Here is a 20,921-nt window from a genome sequence, read left to right on the forward strand (position 1 = left end):
CAGGGAATTGGGTCTTTGTTGCCATTATTTTGAAATATTGAGTTAGCTGTTGTTTCTTGTCTGGCGTGAGATAAGCCATCTGGGCCATTGTATTCAAGCTGGCACCCAGGAATATTAGGTTTTGTGAGGGCACTAGTTTTGATTTCTTTTCGTTTACTGTGTACCCTAGGCAACTTAGAAGGTGTTTGACAAATGCCAGATGCTTTAAAAGAATGTCTTTGCTTTCTGCATGAATAAGGCAGTTGTCCAGGTATGGGTATATTTGAATTCCTCTTTGTCTGCAGTATGCAATTACTGGTGCCAGGCATTTTGTGAAGACCCTGGGCGCAGTAGATAAGCCAAAGGGCAGTGCAGAGAATTGATAATGCGTTGAACCTGCAATGAAGCGGAGGTATCTTCTGCAATTTTGTCTGATAGGGACATGCAGGTATGCCTCCTTGAGGTCCAACATTACTAGCCAAGCATTCTTGCCCAGCATGGGAAGAAGCTGCTGTAGTGTTAGCATCTTGAATTTTGGTACTTGCAGATAGGTGTTCAGAACTGAAAGATCCAGAATGGGTCTCCATGCTTTGTCCTTTCTTGGGACTAGAAAGAGTCTTGAGTAAAATCCCTGTCCTTGCTCCTGTGTAGGTGCCTGTTGAATGGCTCTCATGTCCATGAGAGCTATAATTTGTTTTTGTGCCTCTGCCCATTGATTTGGTGGCAGGCTTGGCATTCCTTTTATCCTTGGTAAGGTATAAAAGTGGAATCTGTATCCTTGAGAGACAATGTCTAGAACCCATTTGTCTTTTGTGATGATGTGCCAGTTGTCTGCAAAAAATGCTAATTTTCCTCCCAAGGGAGCTGCTAGGAGAGATTTGCTTGGTAGTTGAGGACTGAGTCATTGTGTTTGTCTTCTGCTAGCCTGGGGCCTGTCTTCTCCTTTCTGGGTAGCAGAACCCCATTGGCGAGGTTTGTAAAGGCCTTGTGACTGACCTCTGCCCCTTTGGCGTCTGTATTTGCCTCTCTGTGATCTGTCAGAAGCTGTAAAGGACCAGTTTTTTGTTGGCCAATTTCTGCTGAAACGAGGGGGTTGTACCTGCAAAAAATCCTTGACCGTCTGCATAGACTTTGCCTTATCATCCATTTTCTTTAAAACCTCTTCTGCTTTGACACCAAATAATACATCCTGCTGTAAAGGTGCATCCAATAATTTTGCTTTAACATGATCAGGAAGGGTATGTTCTTTTAACCAAGCATGTCTACGTATGACAGAGCCAGTAACAGCTGCTCTACAAGAAGCTTCCAATTAATCAAATCCACATTGTAAAGTATGTTTGCCCACCTGTTCAGCTGCATGCAACAGATCCTGCATTTCCTCGAATTCAGACTGTTCAGTATGTGTGCTCATTTTTTGTTTTAATTGAGAAATTAGGAATTGCTTATATTTCAGCATGTGAAACTGACAATTTAATGCTCTCATAGCCAGAGTTGCTGAGGTGTATATTTTCTTTCCCCATCTATCTAGGGCTCTGGAATCCCTTTCAGAGGGCACAGGATTTTTAGCCATAGAAGCTTTAGCTGCCTTAGGACCCTGGGAAATTGTTTCTGGGTCAGCCACAGGGCTTTTATAAAGGAATTTGTGTGAGTGATGTACTCTGTAGTATCTGTCTGGTTTGGCTGGAGCAGGAGGTAGAAAGTCTGGATTTAGACTAGACTCCAAGTAAACATCATCCACAATAACCAAAACTGGAGGGATAGCAAGAGGTCTGTGCTGGGGTAGCAAAAGGAACTCTCGGAGCCTTTTCTTAGAATCAGAGTAGTCCTGGCCTTCCCAGTGGAAATGTTCCCTCATGGTATGTAAAGTTTCCCCAAAAGAGTAGTCTTCAGGGGGAGATGCTGAGGGAATAGAGTCTTCAGCATCAGAGTCTTCATAAGGTGGAAAAGTGTAATCCTGTTCCTCAGAAGAATGTGAGGAAATTGAAACCTGGTCAGAGGAAGCATAATCCTCCTCTTGGTCTTTTTATCAGGAGGGGGATGGGAACCCCAAATCTTCAGCCATCTTACGCATCTGTTTCTTAGGCATGCGGCCTTGAACTGTAGACTGATGTACAGTCTTCTTTGGTTTTAAAGGAGTTTTAAGCTTAGCATAACATTTAATGGTGAGTGTAGTTGGTCTGAAGACACCTTCTGCAACAGAAGGTGCTTCCACTGCACCGGGGTCTACTTCTGCTCCGGTGTCGGAAGGGCCTAATGAAGATGGCTGCGTCGGCCTAGTAGACTCCGCTTGAGAATCTGCAGCTGTCTGGGGTTCCAGTTCTGCGGTCGTCAGGGGCTGCGTAGGCACCTCACTGAGAACCAGAGAACCGGCGACAGGCTGCTTGTCCTTATCCTTGCATTTTTTATACCTGCCAGTCGTCGGCTGCTCCAACGGCATGATATAATTAAATTTCCTACCAAAGTAATGTCGTGTGAAGTCAAAACGGCGTTTGATAGTTCATTTATTAAACCTAGCACAAAACCGACAACCTGTGACGTCGTGGTCTGGGCCTAGGCAAGGAATACAATAGGAATGGAAGTCCTTATGAGGTATTTGCTTCCCACAAGAAATGCAATTGTTAACATTTTCTGACATCGGACTGAGGCAAGAAAAGGTTCCCCAACGGGGTACTTAGCTTTATTGAAGACTTCGGACTGAAATTCAAATCGAAAATCTCAGGTGTTGGCCGACCGGCACTTGCGAACTGCTTCTGCTTCGGGCACCGCGCGGCAAGAAAGACTGAAGAAAATGGCGTCGGATGCCTCTTATATTCCCCTGGCGCTCTGACATCAGGGAAGAAGCGACAGCAACCGACGCCGGACCAAGACTTTGGAACTCAGGCCAACTGCGGGACCGCCTGACTGCAGGATAACCCAAGAGTGATGACTGCAGCAGGGTAACACGATGAACATCTTCATCAGATAAAACCATCTTACATACTTCCTTCTTTTATACAACAACCATTAATTCACTTCAACCAATGAAAATCCTTGATTAATATACACTTTTAAAAATACCATTGTCATTAAAAAGCACGTTTAAAATATGCATTCCAACGTTTAACTTTTCCAACACCTTACAAATCCGATTTACATTAATCCATGGTATAAGCAGTGAACACGGTCATTGCCTAATACTCTCATATTTAATATTTAGATATTTTCTGTTTAAACTCAAAATGGGTGTTATTTCTATTTTTTATTGTTATTGTTGTTTTTGTTTCTTGGTCTGTTTAATGATTTTATGTTAATTCATCTAATATTTGTATACGAGTGTATGTATGTGTGTGTATATATGTGTGCGCGTATATATATATATATATATATATATATATATATATATATATATATATATATACACACACACACACACACATATATATATACATATATATATATATATATATATATATATACACACACATCTACCGGGAAAACATGTGACATTTAATAAAACCTGCCAAAGAGTTTCCCATGAGATATTCAAGGAATATGGAAAGCAATAATAATCACTTCTCATAAAAAGTGATAATAAATGTAATGTATCCTGATAAATCAATAAAAATAAAATAAACACACAGAGGCTAGAATCTCCACAAGACCTTGCTGGGAGCAGCAGTATTCAAATACATCCACGGGTTACTTCAGTGGCAAATACAACTGACCAATGTAGAGAGGGAAGAAGCAAATTCCCAAATAAGTAAATATATCAGTAGAGCCACTTAGGACATGTAAAACAATCATTAAATGGGCAATACCACCAATTAAGTGAAAGATCTTCTGGGTGTTATATTAAAATTACAAAAAAAATAAAATAAATCACACCAACAAACTTGGCCAACTAAAGTTGGGTAAACACATGAAAGACTTAATAAGGTATAGTACTCATTTAATGTTCATCTTTAAGAAAAAAGAAAATTCAAGTAGCTGGAATTACCTTTTAAAATGCATCACCACTAAGTCGGCTCTTGACACACAGGGATAAAACCCTAACCGTGACCAAGCCAACCCAAAATCAATTAGCAGCTCATGAAGCTGGAAAGGACAGGGAAGGCTGGGAGAGAGATGCACGACTTATGATGGTGCACTCACCAACGGAGGAAGGTTGTTGTGGACACCTTGCCTGTGGTGACCTGCTGCTCCAGAGAAGTGACATGGGCCACTCCCCTATGAATGTACCATGGAAGAGAGACATGGGTGTGTTCCAATAAGCCATGTGTGGTAGCCCTTGAGAAAGAATGTTGGGAACTGAGCAAGCCTTCAAATTAGGGGTATAGGTAGTCTTTCAGACTACATAAATAAAAATGCCCCAGTGGTTGCCAGGGTGATGGCTGTGTGGTTGGCTTTCACCTTATGGGGAATAAAGATGCTGGGAACAGTTTTCACCCCATGAGTTACAAATGGGTCAACAGATCACAAGGAGATGATGGTTAGCAGGCAGCAGGGTGCCAAAAATATAAAGAAAATATCACCACTGCCAAGACAGTACTATAAACCCCAAGATAAGAAAAATACTTTGGTTATAAAACAATGCAGTACAGGGAGGCATAGTAAAACATCAAATGTCCTAGAAAATAAAATAAGTCTTAGCAATGAGTATATGCAAAAGAAACACTCGTCACTACTTGAATGCCTCAAGCACTGCACATCTTGTTATTCAGAAATAGTATGTAAAGTTCAATGCAGAGAAGAAATCATCTTTCAATATACAGCAATTTATCCAGTGTTGGAAATGACAAAAATATCAAGTGCAGAAATGGTGTCCAGCAGAGAAAAGACAGAAGCAGAAGAGCAAGGAAATGTTCAACGGTTCATCGGTTACTAGGCTAGCAGCCCTAGAGCCTTTATAAGCCTAGCCATGTTAATCCCAAATATCCCCATTTGCTCTTTTTGGGAAGTTCACAGAACGAATTTATGAACAGAGCAGGTCTGTGATCAACACCGGCTACCCCTGTCCATGAGGGGCATGGGAGCCACCCCGGGGGTGAATTTGCGGTCTCCCATCCAATTATCTAGGTTGTGTTTGAATGGGGTCAGTGAGGAGCTCTGTTTTACATGAACAGGAAGTCTATTCCAGAGAAGTGGCATGCTCTGGGAGACATATCTGTCTCTCCAGCATGTTCTGTTAATGTTTAAAGTTAGGTTGTGATCCCTAGGGTGATCGACTCATGTGCGATTTGACTTGTGGATGTGCAGCATTTCCATTATGGCAAGGTTGGAGATTGCCCTATAGGCCAGGCACAAGTCACCTCTCAGCAGGCTATAAGATACAGAGTAAAGTTACAGGGCTTTCAGCCTGTCAATGTAAGTCACAGTTTGGAGTCCCTGTATATTCTTAGTGAGAAATCTCTGAAGTCTCTCCAGTTGCTGAAGTTCTCTGGTGAGGTACATGAAAAAGGGTGCATTAAACTCTGTTAGTGGTCTGATGAGACTCAAGTAGAGTGGAGTCATAACATCCCCTGACCTGGATACTATGCACTTACTTATGATGTGTGCCACATAGAAGGCTTTCTTACCACTGTGGAAACTTGGTGGTCAAAGTTCTGCTTGCTATCAACCTGTGCTCCCAAGTCTCGCACCACTGGGTTGGAACTTGGGGGGGGGGGGGTGCTCTCAATATTGTAATTTGTAGTAAATTCCTTTTTGCCAAAGGGAATAACAATGCATTTTTTGCATTTAGTTTCAGACCATTGCTTTGGTACCAATCATTTGTTTGTGTTAGCCCGTCTTGTAAAATGTTGACATCAATGGGGACTCTGTGATTGCTCCTAGTTTGCAATCATCAGTGAACTTGGTGAGCCAAAGGCCATCTACTTTGGCCTGGACTTCTGAGAAACAGAAGCCAAACAATAAGGGGTTTCAGCACAGAACCCTGTGGTACTCCACTGGTGACGGGTCTACTGCTGGAGGTGGAGTCACCAATTTTGACAGTGTGTGTTCTGTTGGTGAGCCAACTGGCTACCCATGTGGTAACGTAAGGGTTAATCAGCATCTGAAAAGCTTCTCAATGATGTCAGAGTGGGTAACTGTGTCGAAGGCCTTGGCAAGGTTGAGACAGGTAGTGTGCACTGTCTTAGCTTCGTCCATGGCTTTGGCGACTTTCTCAAAGAAGTCTACCAGGTTTAATAAGCATGATTGTTGTACTGCTTGCTCCCTTAATGAAGACAGATTGGGTTGGGTCTAGTGTCTTTAAGTTGCCTATGTCCTTGTTGATAAGGTCCATGATAATTCATTCCATGGCCTTGCAGATGAGGCTTGTTAGACTTCTAGGTCTGTAATTCCTAGGGTCAGTTGATGACTCCCTTTGTACAGGGGTTTACTGTTGCTGTTCTCCATTCTACAGGAACACTGCCGGTTCTCAAGCTATGATTAAAGAGAATGCCAAGTGGGTCTGCTAGGTCTCGTTTTAGATTGTTTAGTATACAACCTGGGATATTATCTCGTTCCACTGAGGCAGTGTTTTTGTTCTTGGCGAGTGCAGAGATGACCTGTTCTCTAGAGATACTAGGCAGATGGCTGGTGTCAGGTATGCTTTGGAATATGGTAGGTGGGGTAGGGGGTGAAGTTTGCACTGAATCTGTCAGCTAGCAGGTTGGTGACATCTTCCTGTATTGTATGAGTGATCCTATCTACAACCAGTTTGGCACATAGCTGGGCATTCCCCTTTTAGACTTCGGACATAGCTAAAGTCTAGGGATGGAATTTTGGTTTCATAATTCACTTTACAAGACTTTACAAGATTTCTGAGTTTCTTGTTTAGGCTTAGGAGGGAACTCTTCCTCTGCAGAGTGATATCCTTCTTGCTTCTGGATAACAATTTATTCCTATTATTATATAATCTGTTTATACTTGAAGTCTACCATGTTGGCATGTTTTTATGGGAAGACCTGGTTTAGATGGAGTCAGGTACAGCAGAGTTTATTTACTTACTTATTTATTTATTTTACATTTGTTTACTGGGAACGTCCGACTAGACACAGGTCCTTTTTTAGAGGAGGCCCAGGGAGAATAGCTCCAGTTATAAGACATACAAACATTGCAGAATTTGACAAGCATATGAGAAATTACAGCAGTATTCACAGACAACAGTTACATAATGATGGACAATACAATTCTATAGAAGTGAACATTTACATCACACATCATACATGAATATATACAATTTAAATGAGAAAATGATCTAGCTTATGCAGTCGCTTAAATGTTTGTACAGGGCATTCGCGTACACTCCTGCATAGTGATGACTGATGTCTACGATTGCAGGTGGTATGAGGCTTTTTATGCCATCACTTAGTAGGCTGTAGTTCGCTTTGGTAATGTTTTTTTATAATTTTTGTTCCTCTGAGGGTGTCAGTTCTGCTAGTTACTTCAAATGAGACTGAGTTGTGGCCTGACCTATCCAGGGAAGGCATCACACATGAAGAAGTACACTGGCCACTGATTTTGGTGAGTACCATGTCTAGAACATTAGAGCCCCTAGTAGGGGTGCAGACTATCTGTTCCAGAGAATTTGTGTTAAAGTCCAGGAACCTCTGGGTGAGCATGTTTTTGATTGTGCATATCCCCCAGTCTATAGATGGATAATTGAAATCTCCCATGATTAAGGTGTTGGGCTTTATGGTGTGGGATTCCAGTAAATCTTGGTAGGCGGTGTGCTTATACTGGTTCATGGTGGGGCTCTACAGCTAGCAATGATGTGGAATGGTAGTTTCCCAAAAGTTAATTAGACATGATGTAGTTAGGCAAAGAAATGCTGATTGACCAGTCCTGAAGTGTATTTGGTTTTAATGAAAATGGAGACACCTCCACCTTTGGTTCCTTCATGCTGAAATTTGAGGTCTGAATGTGTAGAAGGCATTGTAGTGCTCTCAATGGCCTTGAACCACTTGTGTCACCTTCTCAAAGTACAAAGTCAGCTGATGAAACAACAAGCAGCACAGAAAGTTGTTAAACAAAATACCTTCAGCAGTAATTGTCACTAATGTACAAAATGAAAAAGCAAAAAAGCCCTGACAAGGACTGCAGAACACACTTACAACTGAAATGACCAAGATGAAATAAAAAGACCCAATGCAGGATCAACTTGAATAACCCATAAACTCTCGACCACAATGTAAGGTACGAAAAGGCACAAGCACTGGTCTACGAAGATAAAATGATATACTTACAACTGAGCTAGGTAGCACACCAGCATGTCACTCACCAAGAGAAGTTAACGAAACAGGTACTAACTGCTGGAATTTTGTTTAAAGTCATTTATATTGCGCCTACATTGCAGCATGCTAATATCAGTGTATTTTACTATTCTGTATTTTGGTGCACTGCAATGACATCATCTGTTAACCGACGTAAGCTTGCATTGTTTACTGAGGCTTTTCTCTCCAGGCTTCCACTGCAAACCGGCTATGGTCAGTTGGAACTTCAAAGTCAAACAAAAATAAATAAATGAATGTTTAAACAATGTATGTTATGTCCTAATGGTGTTGAGCATTATTTAGTAAATCCTTAGTAAATAAACGTCTATAGTAAATAAAGTCATACGAGTTTGAAACTGGCATGATATAACAATTTCAGCCACCTGTCAAAACTTGTACATTTAAATTAGGCAGCTTAATATATATATTCAGATATCATGACACATCCACAGGACTGGCTACGTTCATGCGGTACAGAGGCTTGTTGTGATGTAACATTACTACTAAATGCCAGTCAGTGTGTGAGTGTGTGTGTGTGTGTGTGTGTGTGTGTGTGTGTGTGTGTGTGTACCTCTGTGGGTTGCAACCTTGCTGTGGTACAGAAGAAGAAAAATACCTGTAACTGCTGAAGGTGTCACACTGATAAACGGAAAAAACAATGCGAAACAAGTGACACCACCACGGATTTCAAGCTGGCGATAAAATACTTTATTAGATAAAATCCAGAGTAATCCAGAAATGAAAATTAAAGTGTATTAAAAGTCCCCTTGGGTATCCAATGATGAGCGCTTTCGGAATAATCCTTCATCAGTTGCTGTGGTACAGAGGCATGTCATAGTGTAACACTGGTAATAAATGCCGGTTATTGTGTGTTTGTACCTTCGTAAGTGGCTACCTTGCTGTGGTACAGGGGCTTGTCATAGTGTAACACTGACACTAAATGCCAATCAGTGTGTGTACCCTGGCACTCCAAGCCTTAAGTGTCGGAATGTAGTAACACTATAGTGATCAACTGGATGAGCTTGACAGGGAAGGGGGTGCAACAGCAATGTGGACACACTTCATGAAGCTTGCTAGCACCAGCCCTGAGTGTGAGTATAAACTTTGCCCCATATTTGGTTTTGGTTTATAGATTTCATGCAGGTTTTTGTCTTGAGAGTACAGAGGGCAATTTGTGAGATAGTGACGAAGTACTGACGGACAGAAGGGCAGGAAGAGGGGTTATACAGTATTTTATGGGACAGAAGTTGATTATGGGCTAGTTGATGTGTGAGTTAAAACTTTAAGTTATCATATATGGCAGAAGGGTTGGCATGATAGCTAAGGTCTTAACCACACAGATACAAAGCAAAGGGTTGATTCTAACCTTCGGCTATCGGCTAGGCTTGTAATAGTCTGCAGACTGATTGGTTCACAGGTAAATACTAGGCAATGTGAATACAAGTAATTCAAAATTAAGCATATTACTTTACATAATTTAGACTGCTGTCATTACCTCAAATGTTTATATATGTCAACTGCAAACCCAAAATTACAAATTATAAAATAAAACGCAATGTAAAAGTAAACTGAAAATTACACTTACTGTTAGTAAACCAAGAGGTTCCTGTTTTCTAGGCTCTGGCTTATCATCCAGTAATGCTTCACGAGTTGTTATGGCATTATTTTTAAGGTATTCAGCATTTTCTTTCATCTCTTTTATAGTCTCTTCTACTTCCTTCCTGAACTCCAAGGTGGCATCAGATACGGTCATGTGGGTGAGTGTCGCATCATTTTTTGTACATTCGAGGTTTTCCTTCATCTCTTTCAGAACTGTTGCTTCTTTACTTTTAAGCTGTTGGAGTAGTTTTTGTTCCCTCTCATGTAGAAACAGATGCAGTTTTGTAAACTCTTGCGTAATGTATTTTTCCAAACTGGAAGCATTGTCCTGAGAAACATACACAAAGAGGCAGATTAAGTACCTGTGCCTTACAATATCACTTGTGTTCACGCATCATTTCTTGTACAACCAAATGAGTGAAGTTTAGGTCACTAGCAGAGAAACAGGGCATCTGTCTCTAACCACAAGTGATATGGTATCAACATAGAGTCCACTGCAAGAAAAGCCAGACAGCCACCTAGGATGCTCCCACTCTGGCATACAGGAAAACGGATGCCTTTACAAAGATGACCCCTAACATATGGCAAAAGTCACGGCAATGTGCTGGCCACACGGTCATATATTCAAAATTGCAAAAGGATAAAGAAAATGTGAAAAACGGTAAAAGCAGGTACCACGGTATTTGACAGGTTCGACGTACACAAGCCCAACCTTTGCTGTATGGCCTAGATAGTCTCTAATGACTGTCACTTTGGACACTTATGACAGACAAGCCATACTCCTAGGAGAAGTATCAAACTGTAAGAAGCAAAGTGACCTTTGAATCCATAAGAACATTAGTAAATTCCCAGTCATTAGTAGGAGAAACTGCTCTGGCTAAACCATGCCCTTGGTTGGAGCAGCACTTGTAGGCCACACCAATCCAGTCCAGCTGTTGCACAGAATCTGTTTTCAAAAAAAGGGGAACACAAAGGACTGCTCTCTATAAAGTTTAATTCTACAATGTGAAAATCAGTGTATGAAAACACAAAACTATGCTGGGATTTAACCACAGTGAACAGAAAGAATTTGCACTGGAACTGTAATTGCATATTCTGCATTATGTCCTTGTTGTGTCTTTGTCTGAAATTTGGAAGCATACCTGTGATGTAGGATTGGCACAGGGATATCTTACTTCACTCTGTCTTTCTGGGAAGTTATGTTTTAGATGGATTTATACAAAAACAACAACCTTGTTATTGCCCTAGTTTATCCAATCAGGTTCGGCATTCCAGTTTGTTAATTTTCTAAATAATTAGAGCACTATTCTCTGGATACCTCCTTTAAATAAACCAACTAACCTTCCTGTATAGGAATTTTTATTTTAATGCCCAATCATTATTATGTGTGAAGGCACTTCCTTTAGGTATAATAAATGCTCTCAAGAGACCATGTAAAATGCATAGCCTTAGCTATATTAAATCAAGCACATGGTTTGTTTAGGTTAACATTTGCATAAATTATAGAAATAGTGCACACTCCTTTCTTATCCTGAAAGTGAAAGCCCTACCTATGTGCCAAGATTATACAAATAAGACATTGCTGTGCATAGATATATAATTCAAAAATGTTATGCTCATCAGTTAAACAGACAGTACACCACCCCCCCTTGGAACCCATCCACTGGGGATGCACAAGTCAGTGCATTTCTTTGTGCCGGTCCCAAGCCTGGATAAATGGGGAGGGTTGCGTCAGGAAGCGCATCCGGCATAAAACTTTGCCAAATCATACATGCAGACAACAGTACAGATACACATACCGGATCAGTCGAGGCCCGGGTTAACAACGACCGCCACCAGTACTGTTGGCCAACAGGGTGCTGGTGGAAATTGGGCTACTGTTGGCCAAAGGAGGAGAAGAGGGGGAAGGCATGCCCGAAGGCAGGTGAAGGCTAGGACTGTGATAGTGAGGGTCGGAACTTTGAATGTTGGCAGTATGACTGGTATAGGGAGATAGCTAGCTGATATGATGGACCGAAGGAAGGTTGGTATATTGTGTGTGCAAGAGACCAGATGGAAGGGGAGCAAGGCTAGGTGTATCGGAGGCAGGTTCAAATTGTTTTACCATGGTGTGGATGGGAGGAGAAATGGTGTAGGCATTATCCTGAAGGAACAGTATACTAAGTGTGTTTTGGAGGTGAAAAGAGTGTCGGATAGATTGATGTTTATGAAGCTGGAAATTGATGGTGTAATGATGAATGTTGTTAGTGCATATGCTCCACAAGTTGGGTGTGCGATGGATGAGAAAGAAACATTTTGGAGTGAGTTGGATGAAGTGGTGATGACTGTACCCAAGGGTGAGAGAGTGGCGATTGGAGCAGATTTCAATGGGCATGTTGGTGAAGGGAACAGAGGGGATGAGGAAGTGATGAGTAGGTATGGTGTTAAGCAAAGGACTGCAGAAGGTCAGATGGTAGTGGAGTTTGCAAAAAGGATGGACATGGCTGTGATGAATATGTATTTTAACAAGAGGGAGAAGCATAGGGTGACATACAAGAGTGGAGGAAGATGCACACAGGTGGATTATATCTTATGTAGAAGGGCCAGTCTGAAGGAGATTGGAGACTGTAAAGTGGTGGCAGGGGAAAGTGTAGTTAGGCAGCATAGGATGGTGGTTTGTAGGATGACACTGGTGATCAAGAAGAGGAGGACGAGTGTGAGGGCAGCACCAAGGATCAAATGGTGGAAACTGAAAAAGGGTAATTGTGAGGTGATGTTAAGACAGGCATTGGGTGGCAGTGAAGAGTTAACGAATAGCTGGGTAACTACAGCAGATCTAGTAAGATAGATGGCTAGAAAGGTGCTTGGTGTGACATCTGGAAAGAGGAAGGAGGACAAGGAGACCTGGTGGTGGAATGAAGAAGTACAAGAGAGTATACAGAGAAAGAGGGTGGCAAAAAAGAAGTGGGATTGTCAAAGAGATGAAGAAAGTAGACAAGAGTATAAGGAGATGAGGTGCATGGCAAAGAGACAGGTGGCGAAGGCTAAGGATAAGTTGTATGAAGAGTTGTATAAAAGGCTGGACACTAAGGAGGGAGAAAAGGATCTGTACCGATTGGCTAGAAAGAGGGACCGAGCTAGTAAAGATGTGCAGAAGGTAAGGGTGATAAAGGATAATGAGGGAAACATACTCACAAGCGAGGAGAGTGTGTTGAGCAGATGGAAAGAGTACTCTGAGAGGCTGATGAATGAAGAGAATGAGAGGGAGAGAAGGTTAGATGATGTGCGGATAGTGAATCATGAAGTGCAGTGGATTAACAAGGAGGAAGTAAGGATGGCTATGAAGAGGATGAAGAACGGAAAGGCTGTTGGTCCAGATGACATACCTGTGGAAGCATGGAGGTGTTTAGGTGAAATGGCAGTGGAGTTTTTAACTAGATTGTTTAATGAAATCTTGGAAAGTGAGAGGATGCCTGAGGAATGGAGAAAAAGTGTTTTGGCAAATTGGTACCGATTTTTAAGAATAAGGGTGATGTGCAGAGCTGTAGTAACTACAGAGGGATTAAATTGATCAGTCACAGCATGAAGTTATAGGAAAGAGTAGTGGAAGCTAGGTTAAGAAGGGAGGTGATGATTAGTGATCAGCAGTATGGTTTCATGCCAGGAAAGAGCACTACAGATGCGATGTTTGCTCTGAGAGTGTTGATGGAGCAGTACAGAGAAGGTCAGAAGGAGTTGCATTGTGTCTTTGTGGATTTAGAGAAAGCATATGACAGGGTGCCTAGAGAAGAGTTGTGGTACTGTATGAGGAAGTCGGGAGTGTCAGAGAAGTATGTAAGAGTGGTACAGGATATGTACGAGGGTAGTGTGACAGTAGTGAGGTCTGTGGTGGGAGTGACGGATGCGTTTAAGATGGAGATGGGATTACATCAAGGATCAGCTCTGAGCCCTTTCTTATTTGCAATGGTGATGGACAAGTTGACAGACGAGATCAGACAGGAGCCCCCGTGAACTATGATGTTTGCAGATGACATTGTGATCTGTAGTGAGAGTAGGGAACAGGTGGAGGAGACCCTGGAGAGGTGGAGATATGCTCTAGAGAGAAGAGGAATGAAGGTCAGCACGACTAAGACAGAATATGTGTGTGTGAATGAGAGGGAGGATAGAAGAATGGTGAGGATGCAGGGAGTAGAGGTGGCAAAGGTGGATGAGTTTAAATACTTGGGATCAACAGCTCAGAGTAATGGGGAGTGTGGAAGAGAGGTAAAGAAGAGAGTACAGGCAGGATGGAGTGGGTGGAGAAGAATGTCAGGAGTGATTTGTGACAGATGAGCACCAGTAAGAGTGAAAGGGAAGGTCTACAAGAGGGTAGTGAGACCAGCTATGTTATATGGGTTGGAGACAGTGGCATTGACAAAAAGGCAGGAGTCAGAGCTTGATGTGGCAGAGTTAAAGATGTTAAGATTTGCACTGGGTGTGACGAGGATTGACAGGATTAGGAATAAGTATATTAGAGGGTCAGCCCAGGTTGGAAGGTTTGGAGACAAAGCCAAAGAGGCAAGATTACATTGGTTTAGACGTGCTGAGGAGGAATGCAGAGTATATTGGGAAAAAGATGCTAAGGATGAAGCTGCCAGGTAACAGGAAAAGAGGAAGGCCCAAGATAAGGTTTATGGATGTGGTGAGAGAGGACATGCAGGTGGTTGGTGTGACAGAGCAAGATGCAGAGGACAGGAAGAAATGGTAACAGTTGATCTGCTGTGGTGACCCCTAACGGGAGCAGCCGAAAGAAGAAGAAGACATCACCCCCTTGGAAACATAGTACAAGCATCTAACTCATCCAAATATCACAAAAATCATGCAACCACATCATATAAGTACTACTTTTCAAACAAAATGTCATATTCTGACAATGCCTATTAGAAACACTCAAGTCTGAACCTATATCCAATCCTCTTACTGTATATAGCAGGTCTTACAGACTCTGTCACAGCACAAACATTTAAAATCACCGTTATGAGCTGCAGTACAAAAAAAGCAATCTCCCTTTCTGTTAGCTTTGTTCTCATTTCACCGATTATCTTACGTCAGCTGAGCTTGTTGTATCCCCAGAAATGGATATAACAATATAACCCAGTGCTACTGCTCACAAGACACATGCACAGACAGTTATTTTATTTTAGTAACTGCCCCATTAGCATTCACAGACATTAACACATGTCCAGTGAAATAATCCTCAAAGTGACAGGACATACTACATTGTATTTCAGTCTTGTCTTTTTTGCATTCTGGGATAGCTATCACAAACTGCATTTGCTGTCAAACGTAGTCTCAAAATAGTCGTTGCACACAAACAGGACAACCAGCCACAGCATATTCCTCTCTGAGTTATCTCAATTACCACAGAACCTGCTCCTTTGCTTAACAAGAGACAAGCAGAATCAACATAATTCAAGATGTCCCATTTTTCATATCAGTTTCAGACATAGACAGATGCATAATATGCAGTTCCTAGAGAATTCTGTAAGAATCCTGTCTTGTCCGCCATATTTGTTTTCACACATTATACCTTCCTCTCCTTCCAACACGCCAGTCAACTTGCATGGTTTCTACAAGCCTTCTCCTAGACTGCTATTAACTGCTGCTGTTTCACATATGCCATGTTTATAGCAATTTCTCTCCCTTATCATGCGTCTCAAATGCTTACTGCTTAATCAGCAGTGGCAAAAATTGAATGCCCTTAACTTGATTTTCCTCCAGCCACCTTAGCCAGCAGTCCTGGTAATTGCTGCAATCCATGACAAACCTCTTCCAACCTTCTCAACATCTCTTTTGCATTCAGCTGATTTAATTCCACAACAGTATGTAAAGGCTGAGAATGCAAAAGACACAAGACTGAATTACACAGTAACAAATCCTTGCCATGCTGAGGTGTATTTCAACAGCAATTAAACAAAACACTCGTACAACGAAAAAAATAAAAAACCCAAACGAGCCAAAGCAGTAAAGATTGCAAATTGAACTATTTACTGGTGCTTCTGGTACCTCGCCTAACGTCTTCAGAGGAAGAACTCACACCATCCAAGCAGTCTTTTTATACATAAACAAATTAACACATCATAATCATCTTGTTAAAAGTGCTCAACAATAAAGTGCTTCAATTACAATACTTCCGCATTCGGTGTTTCACATCACCCCCCCATTATTTCAACAGGGCACATGTTAACGTTTGTGAATGCTAATGAGCGGTGTTTCACATCATACACCCCGCCCCTGTTATTTCAACAGGACATATATTAACGTTTGTGAATGCTAATGAGCGGTGTTTCACATCACAGCCCCCGTCCCTGTTATTTCAACAGGACATATGTTAATGTTTGTGAATGCTAATGAGCGGTGTTTCACATCACACCCCCCGTCCCTGTTATTTCAACAGGACATATGTTAATGTTTGTGAATGCTAATGAGCGGTGTTTCACATCACACCCCCCACCCCTGTTATTTCAACAAGACATATGTTAACGTTTGTGAATGCTAATGAGTGGTGTTTTACATCACACCCCCCTGTTAGTTCAACAGGACATATGTTAACATTTGTGAATGCTAATGAGTGGTGTTTTACATCACACCCCCCTGTTATTTCAACAGGACATATGTTAACGTTTGTGAATGCTAATGAGTTAGTGCTTAGAATAAAATTTCAGTTGCGTGGCAACTCTCATATACTCCTTGATACTATTATTTTCTGCAGTATTTCCACATCTTCCATCATAGTATATAAAAAGACACATTCACTTGATGAAATAACTTAATATACTTCCAAATTACAGTTTGGTCCAAGTTTTACTGAGTGACTCAGTGAGACATACATCATGAAGGACAGTGAAACTTCTCCCATGACCTTACTTATCATAAATGTATGTAAATACAAAAGCTATAAAATATGTACTTAAAGCAAACAGATAAAAGTACTGGCATGTTGATGTTGTATCCTCTCAGGTTTCTCACAACAGTCCTATCCCTGGGAAAGACTAACACCCATTGCATACCAGCTGCTCTGTGACACAACGGGATGGGGGATGGTGACCTAACCTCTACCCTTGCCATTTGAGATTAGCTAACATGCTCTGGATCCACAGTAACTAACTACAGGGCAAGAGTAAGTGGTCATGATTAACTTGCCCATCCTACAGGGAAGAAGGCAGCTAGGTCTGCTGGATGGTCACCCACCTACTGTAGGCAAGATGGGGGTTGCATAATAAATGGCCTGACATGTGATGTAATGTATAGTAGCCAAAGTCTGACATATGAAACCATGTCTCAATTATCCAACACTGTAGGCCTTGCCTGAGAAGAAAGTATTCCAGTCATGAAAGGGAGGGGGTCAGCATATAAAATATTTCAACTAGCCATGGATGAAAGCTGGGAGCCTCAACTCTCTCCCCTACTCCCCATTTCAGTAAGCAGGGCAAGAGAATGAAAAGGTCCACTATGGTTTATGCAGGACTAGATGCTCAAGTGTGTAAGGACACAAAAAAACGTATTAACAAAAAAAACACTTCTCATGCCAACACTCACCTTAACATTATCTGGCCCAGGCATGAAATAAAACTTGCATTATCTACTGTTATTTTATTTACTTTTATTTATTTTATATTTGTTTACTGGGAAAGTCAGACTTGGAATGAAGACAGTTTTCCACAACGGCCCAGGAAGAAATGCTCCAGACGCATGTCTATGTAATATAGGAGGAAACCAGAGTACCAGGAGAAAACCCACACGAATGCAGGGAGGATATGCAGGCGTCACACAGAAGGCACTCCAGCCAAGAATTGAAGCAGGGAACCTCTTGCTGTGAGGCGACAATGCTACCACTGCACCGTCCACTGTTACCTTTAGCTCTTCTCACTACTAGAACCCATCACTCACTGAAAGTAAAAATTTGTTTTTTGTTACTAAGCAGTTTTATGGTCTGTAGATATAGTGCTGGTATTTATCTCCCTTTGTGTCTCAAATGTTGCCATCATATTGCTTTGCCATTTTACAGAATTAGGTGCTTAGGCTTGTCAGTTGAACAAAAGCTGATAAAGCCCCCCCTTACAGTAGGAATTGCCTGGAGAGTTTAGTGTATGTACTAGCAGCAGATGGAGCTAAATAGTTTCTCTCTCAATATTTTGGGGGAAAAGGGCCATCCTTTCTTACTTCTACTGTAAGCATTTCTCTAAACTTTATAAAGAGCTAGCTGGTAAATATGTTTACAAGTCTTTATCCATATATAAAAAAATTAGAAGTGTAATACACTAATCATAGGTGACTTGATAGTGAGGCACACTGATGTCCCATTCACTAGCTTGAATAAGGAGAAGGTAACAGTCAGCAGTCTATCAGGTGCCAGAATCCGACACAACACACGCACTCAGGTCATTCCACAACAAGTATAACTATGACTCTGTCACTGTCCATGTGGGTGGAAATGACCTGAGATGCACCTCCCTGGCCTACATGAAGAGAGACATTGAGGACCTCTCGGATTATGTGGCCCAGGCAGGTATGACCCTAGTCCTGAGCAGCATCCTACCATTGCCCAGAATGATACTGCAGTACAAGAAGAAAATGATCGACTTCAACAACTGGCTAAGTTTCTGGTGTCATTCTAAGTGGATCCAGTATCTGTCTGCTTGGCATGACATGACTGACAGACCTCGATGCTTTGCCAGAGATGGCCTGCATCTGTCACCCCTGGGTTTCCGTATGCTGGATAAGGCTCTTGCCACCCCTATAGTGCCTTTTTTAGGCGATGTTCCAAAGATCAAATTACCACTGTAACAGCTATAAATAAATGCACTCTGAGGGTCATGGCTGCTCAGTGCTAGAAGTCTAAATCTCAAGATACACTTGCTCGAATCACTCCTCAAAACAGAGAACATCGACATTTGTGCTGTAATGGAGTCCTGGTTTAAAGCAGCAGAAAGCACCCCTGCACTACCAGGCTATAACTCATTCCACACCTTTCGGTCCCGGAACATGGACCAAAGCTCCAAAGGTAGTTTTGTCCCCATATTCATAAAGGATATACATACCTTCAGACTAGTAGCCCAACATAACACATCTGAGATACTTCAGGCACAACTAACATTGTGTAAGACGGCAATTCAGGTTGTAGCCTGCTATAGGTCCCCAACCATGTCCCAAGACTCTCACTCCACGTTCCTAAGCACCCTGGAAACTAGCAGGGTCCAACCCAACAACTCTCATACTAGGTGATTTCAACTACCCCTCCATCAACTGGAAAAACTACTCATGCACCAATACACTGGCCCAACGTTTCCTGGAATTCATCAGTTCCAATGCCCTGGACCAGCTCATTCTTACTGCCACTTGACCTGGTTATTACTAACATGGGCAACCATTGCTCTACACTAATAGTCAATTCCTCCCCGGTTAGATCTGACCACAAACTAATCGCCATGGAAATCCACTTCTCAGACACCCCACGCAAAGGTAACCACCATGAAAAACTTCTCTGAAGCTGACTTTGGGCTCCTGAAAACAGAGGTGGCTAACTTCACAGCACCCATGTCAAAGGAAAATAGATGTATGACTGCCGAATTATACACCAATGCACTGTATGAACACGTACATAAATGCATGGAACTAGCCATACCCAACAGAACCAAGATGCTCTCCTCCACAGAAAGGAAGCCAATCTGGTAGTCCCCTGCCATTAATAAACTCTACAACAGAAGGAAGAAACTATTGCAGAAAAAGGTGAAGTCCCAAGACTGGAAAAACTCCCTTATTAGCCTCAACAAAAAGTTGAGATCCCTCATCAAAACCTCTAAAACAAGCTATAAAGGCAGAATGCAGACACTAAAAACAACCACAAAGCCTTCTATAGTTATATCAAGAATCTCCATGGCAATACCCAGGTTTGCTCTGAGTTACTGCACAATGGTACCTCCTATACTGAGCCAACAGACACTGCCAACATACTGGCCGACAGATTCAGTACCAACTTTACCCCCCCCCCCCCAAAAGGACCAATCACAATACCGGACACCTAGCATTACTGCAGCACAGGTTAAAGCTACATTGTCCAAGGCCAAGAATACAGCTTCCATGGGACCTGACAATATCCCTGGATGTGTTCTACATGAACTACAAAGTGAACTGGCACCACATTTGTGTGCCCTGTTCAATTACAGCCTCACCTCAGGCTTTGTCTCTACTGAATGGCGCAGTGCTAAAGTCATCCCTCTTCATAAAGGGGGAGTGACTACAGATCCTGGGAATTACCTCCCCATTAGCCTGATGAGTCTGATATGTAAGGCATATGAGCGCATCATCATGGACCTAATTAGCAAGGATATAGGGAATCTCCAAATTCTAGATCCCACGCAGTTTGGTTTTGTGAAAGTTAGATCATGCCTGATCAACCTGGTTGACTTCTTTGAGCCAATATTGGCTGCCACGATTTTACTGGTTCCTCCAACACTGAGTTAAACCAAGATGTCCTATGGATTCAAGATGCTCTCGCGAATTCACTTCCTTCACGAGAGCATCTTGAATCCATAGGACATCTAGGTTCAACTCAGTGTTGGAGGCACCAGTAAAATCATGGCAGTCAGTATTGGCTCCGTGTGTTTTCTTTTCATAGTTTCATTTATTCATTTATTATTTTGACTTCTTTGAGTCACTCACCAGAGCTGTGGATGAGGGCAAGGCAGTTCATACAGCCTACCTTGATGTAACCAAGGCCTTTGATACCATTCCCCACTCAGGAAATATTGATAAACTCACCAAACTAGGCATCAACCCCTATATCACTAGGTGGGTTGCAAACTGGCTCACAGATAGAACACACAGTGTGAAAGTAGCAGACTCCAAGTCAGACTGCTGACCAGTCATGAGTGGAGTCCCACAGGGATCGGTCCTGGGTCCTCTCCTGTTTGGCATCTACTTCTCAAAAATCCAGGCCAACACGGAGGGACTCTGGCTGACCAAGTTCGCACGACTGCAAGCTGGGAGCCATTATAAACTCCCCAAGTGATGTAGACATCCTACAGAAAGGTCTCACCGAGACCAATGACTGGTGTCGTAACCATGGCCTTAAGCTTGATGCCAAAAAAA

At 42.1% G+C, this 20,921-nt stretch overlaps 1 protein-coding gene across 1 annotated transcript in view; it reads right to left on the reverse strand.

The window, feature by feature from the left end:
- The window catches only part of LOC122790677, a 560,216-nt gene that overhangs the window by 192,900 nt on the left and 346,395 nt on the right, over positions 1-20,921 (reverse strand). Inside the window, exon 13 of the mRNA XM_044058200.1 lies at positions 9,799-10,140. Within this exon, the coding sequence (XP_043914135.1) occupies positions 9,799-10,140 (342 nt within the window). The remainder of the gene's footprint in view (positions 1-9,798; positions 10,141-20,921) is intronic.

The sequence above is a fragment of the Protopterus annectens genome, chromosome 16.part0 (assembly GCF_019279795.1).
Source record: "Protopterus annectens isolate FY-2018-M chromosome 16.part0, PAN1.0, whole genome shotgun sequence".
In the NCBI taxonomy this organism is placed as follows: Eukaryota; Metazoa; Chordata; order Ceratodontiformes; family Protopteridae; genus Protopterus; species Protopterus annectens.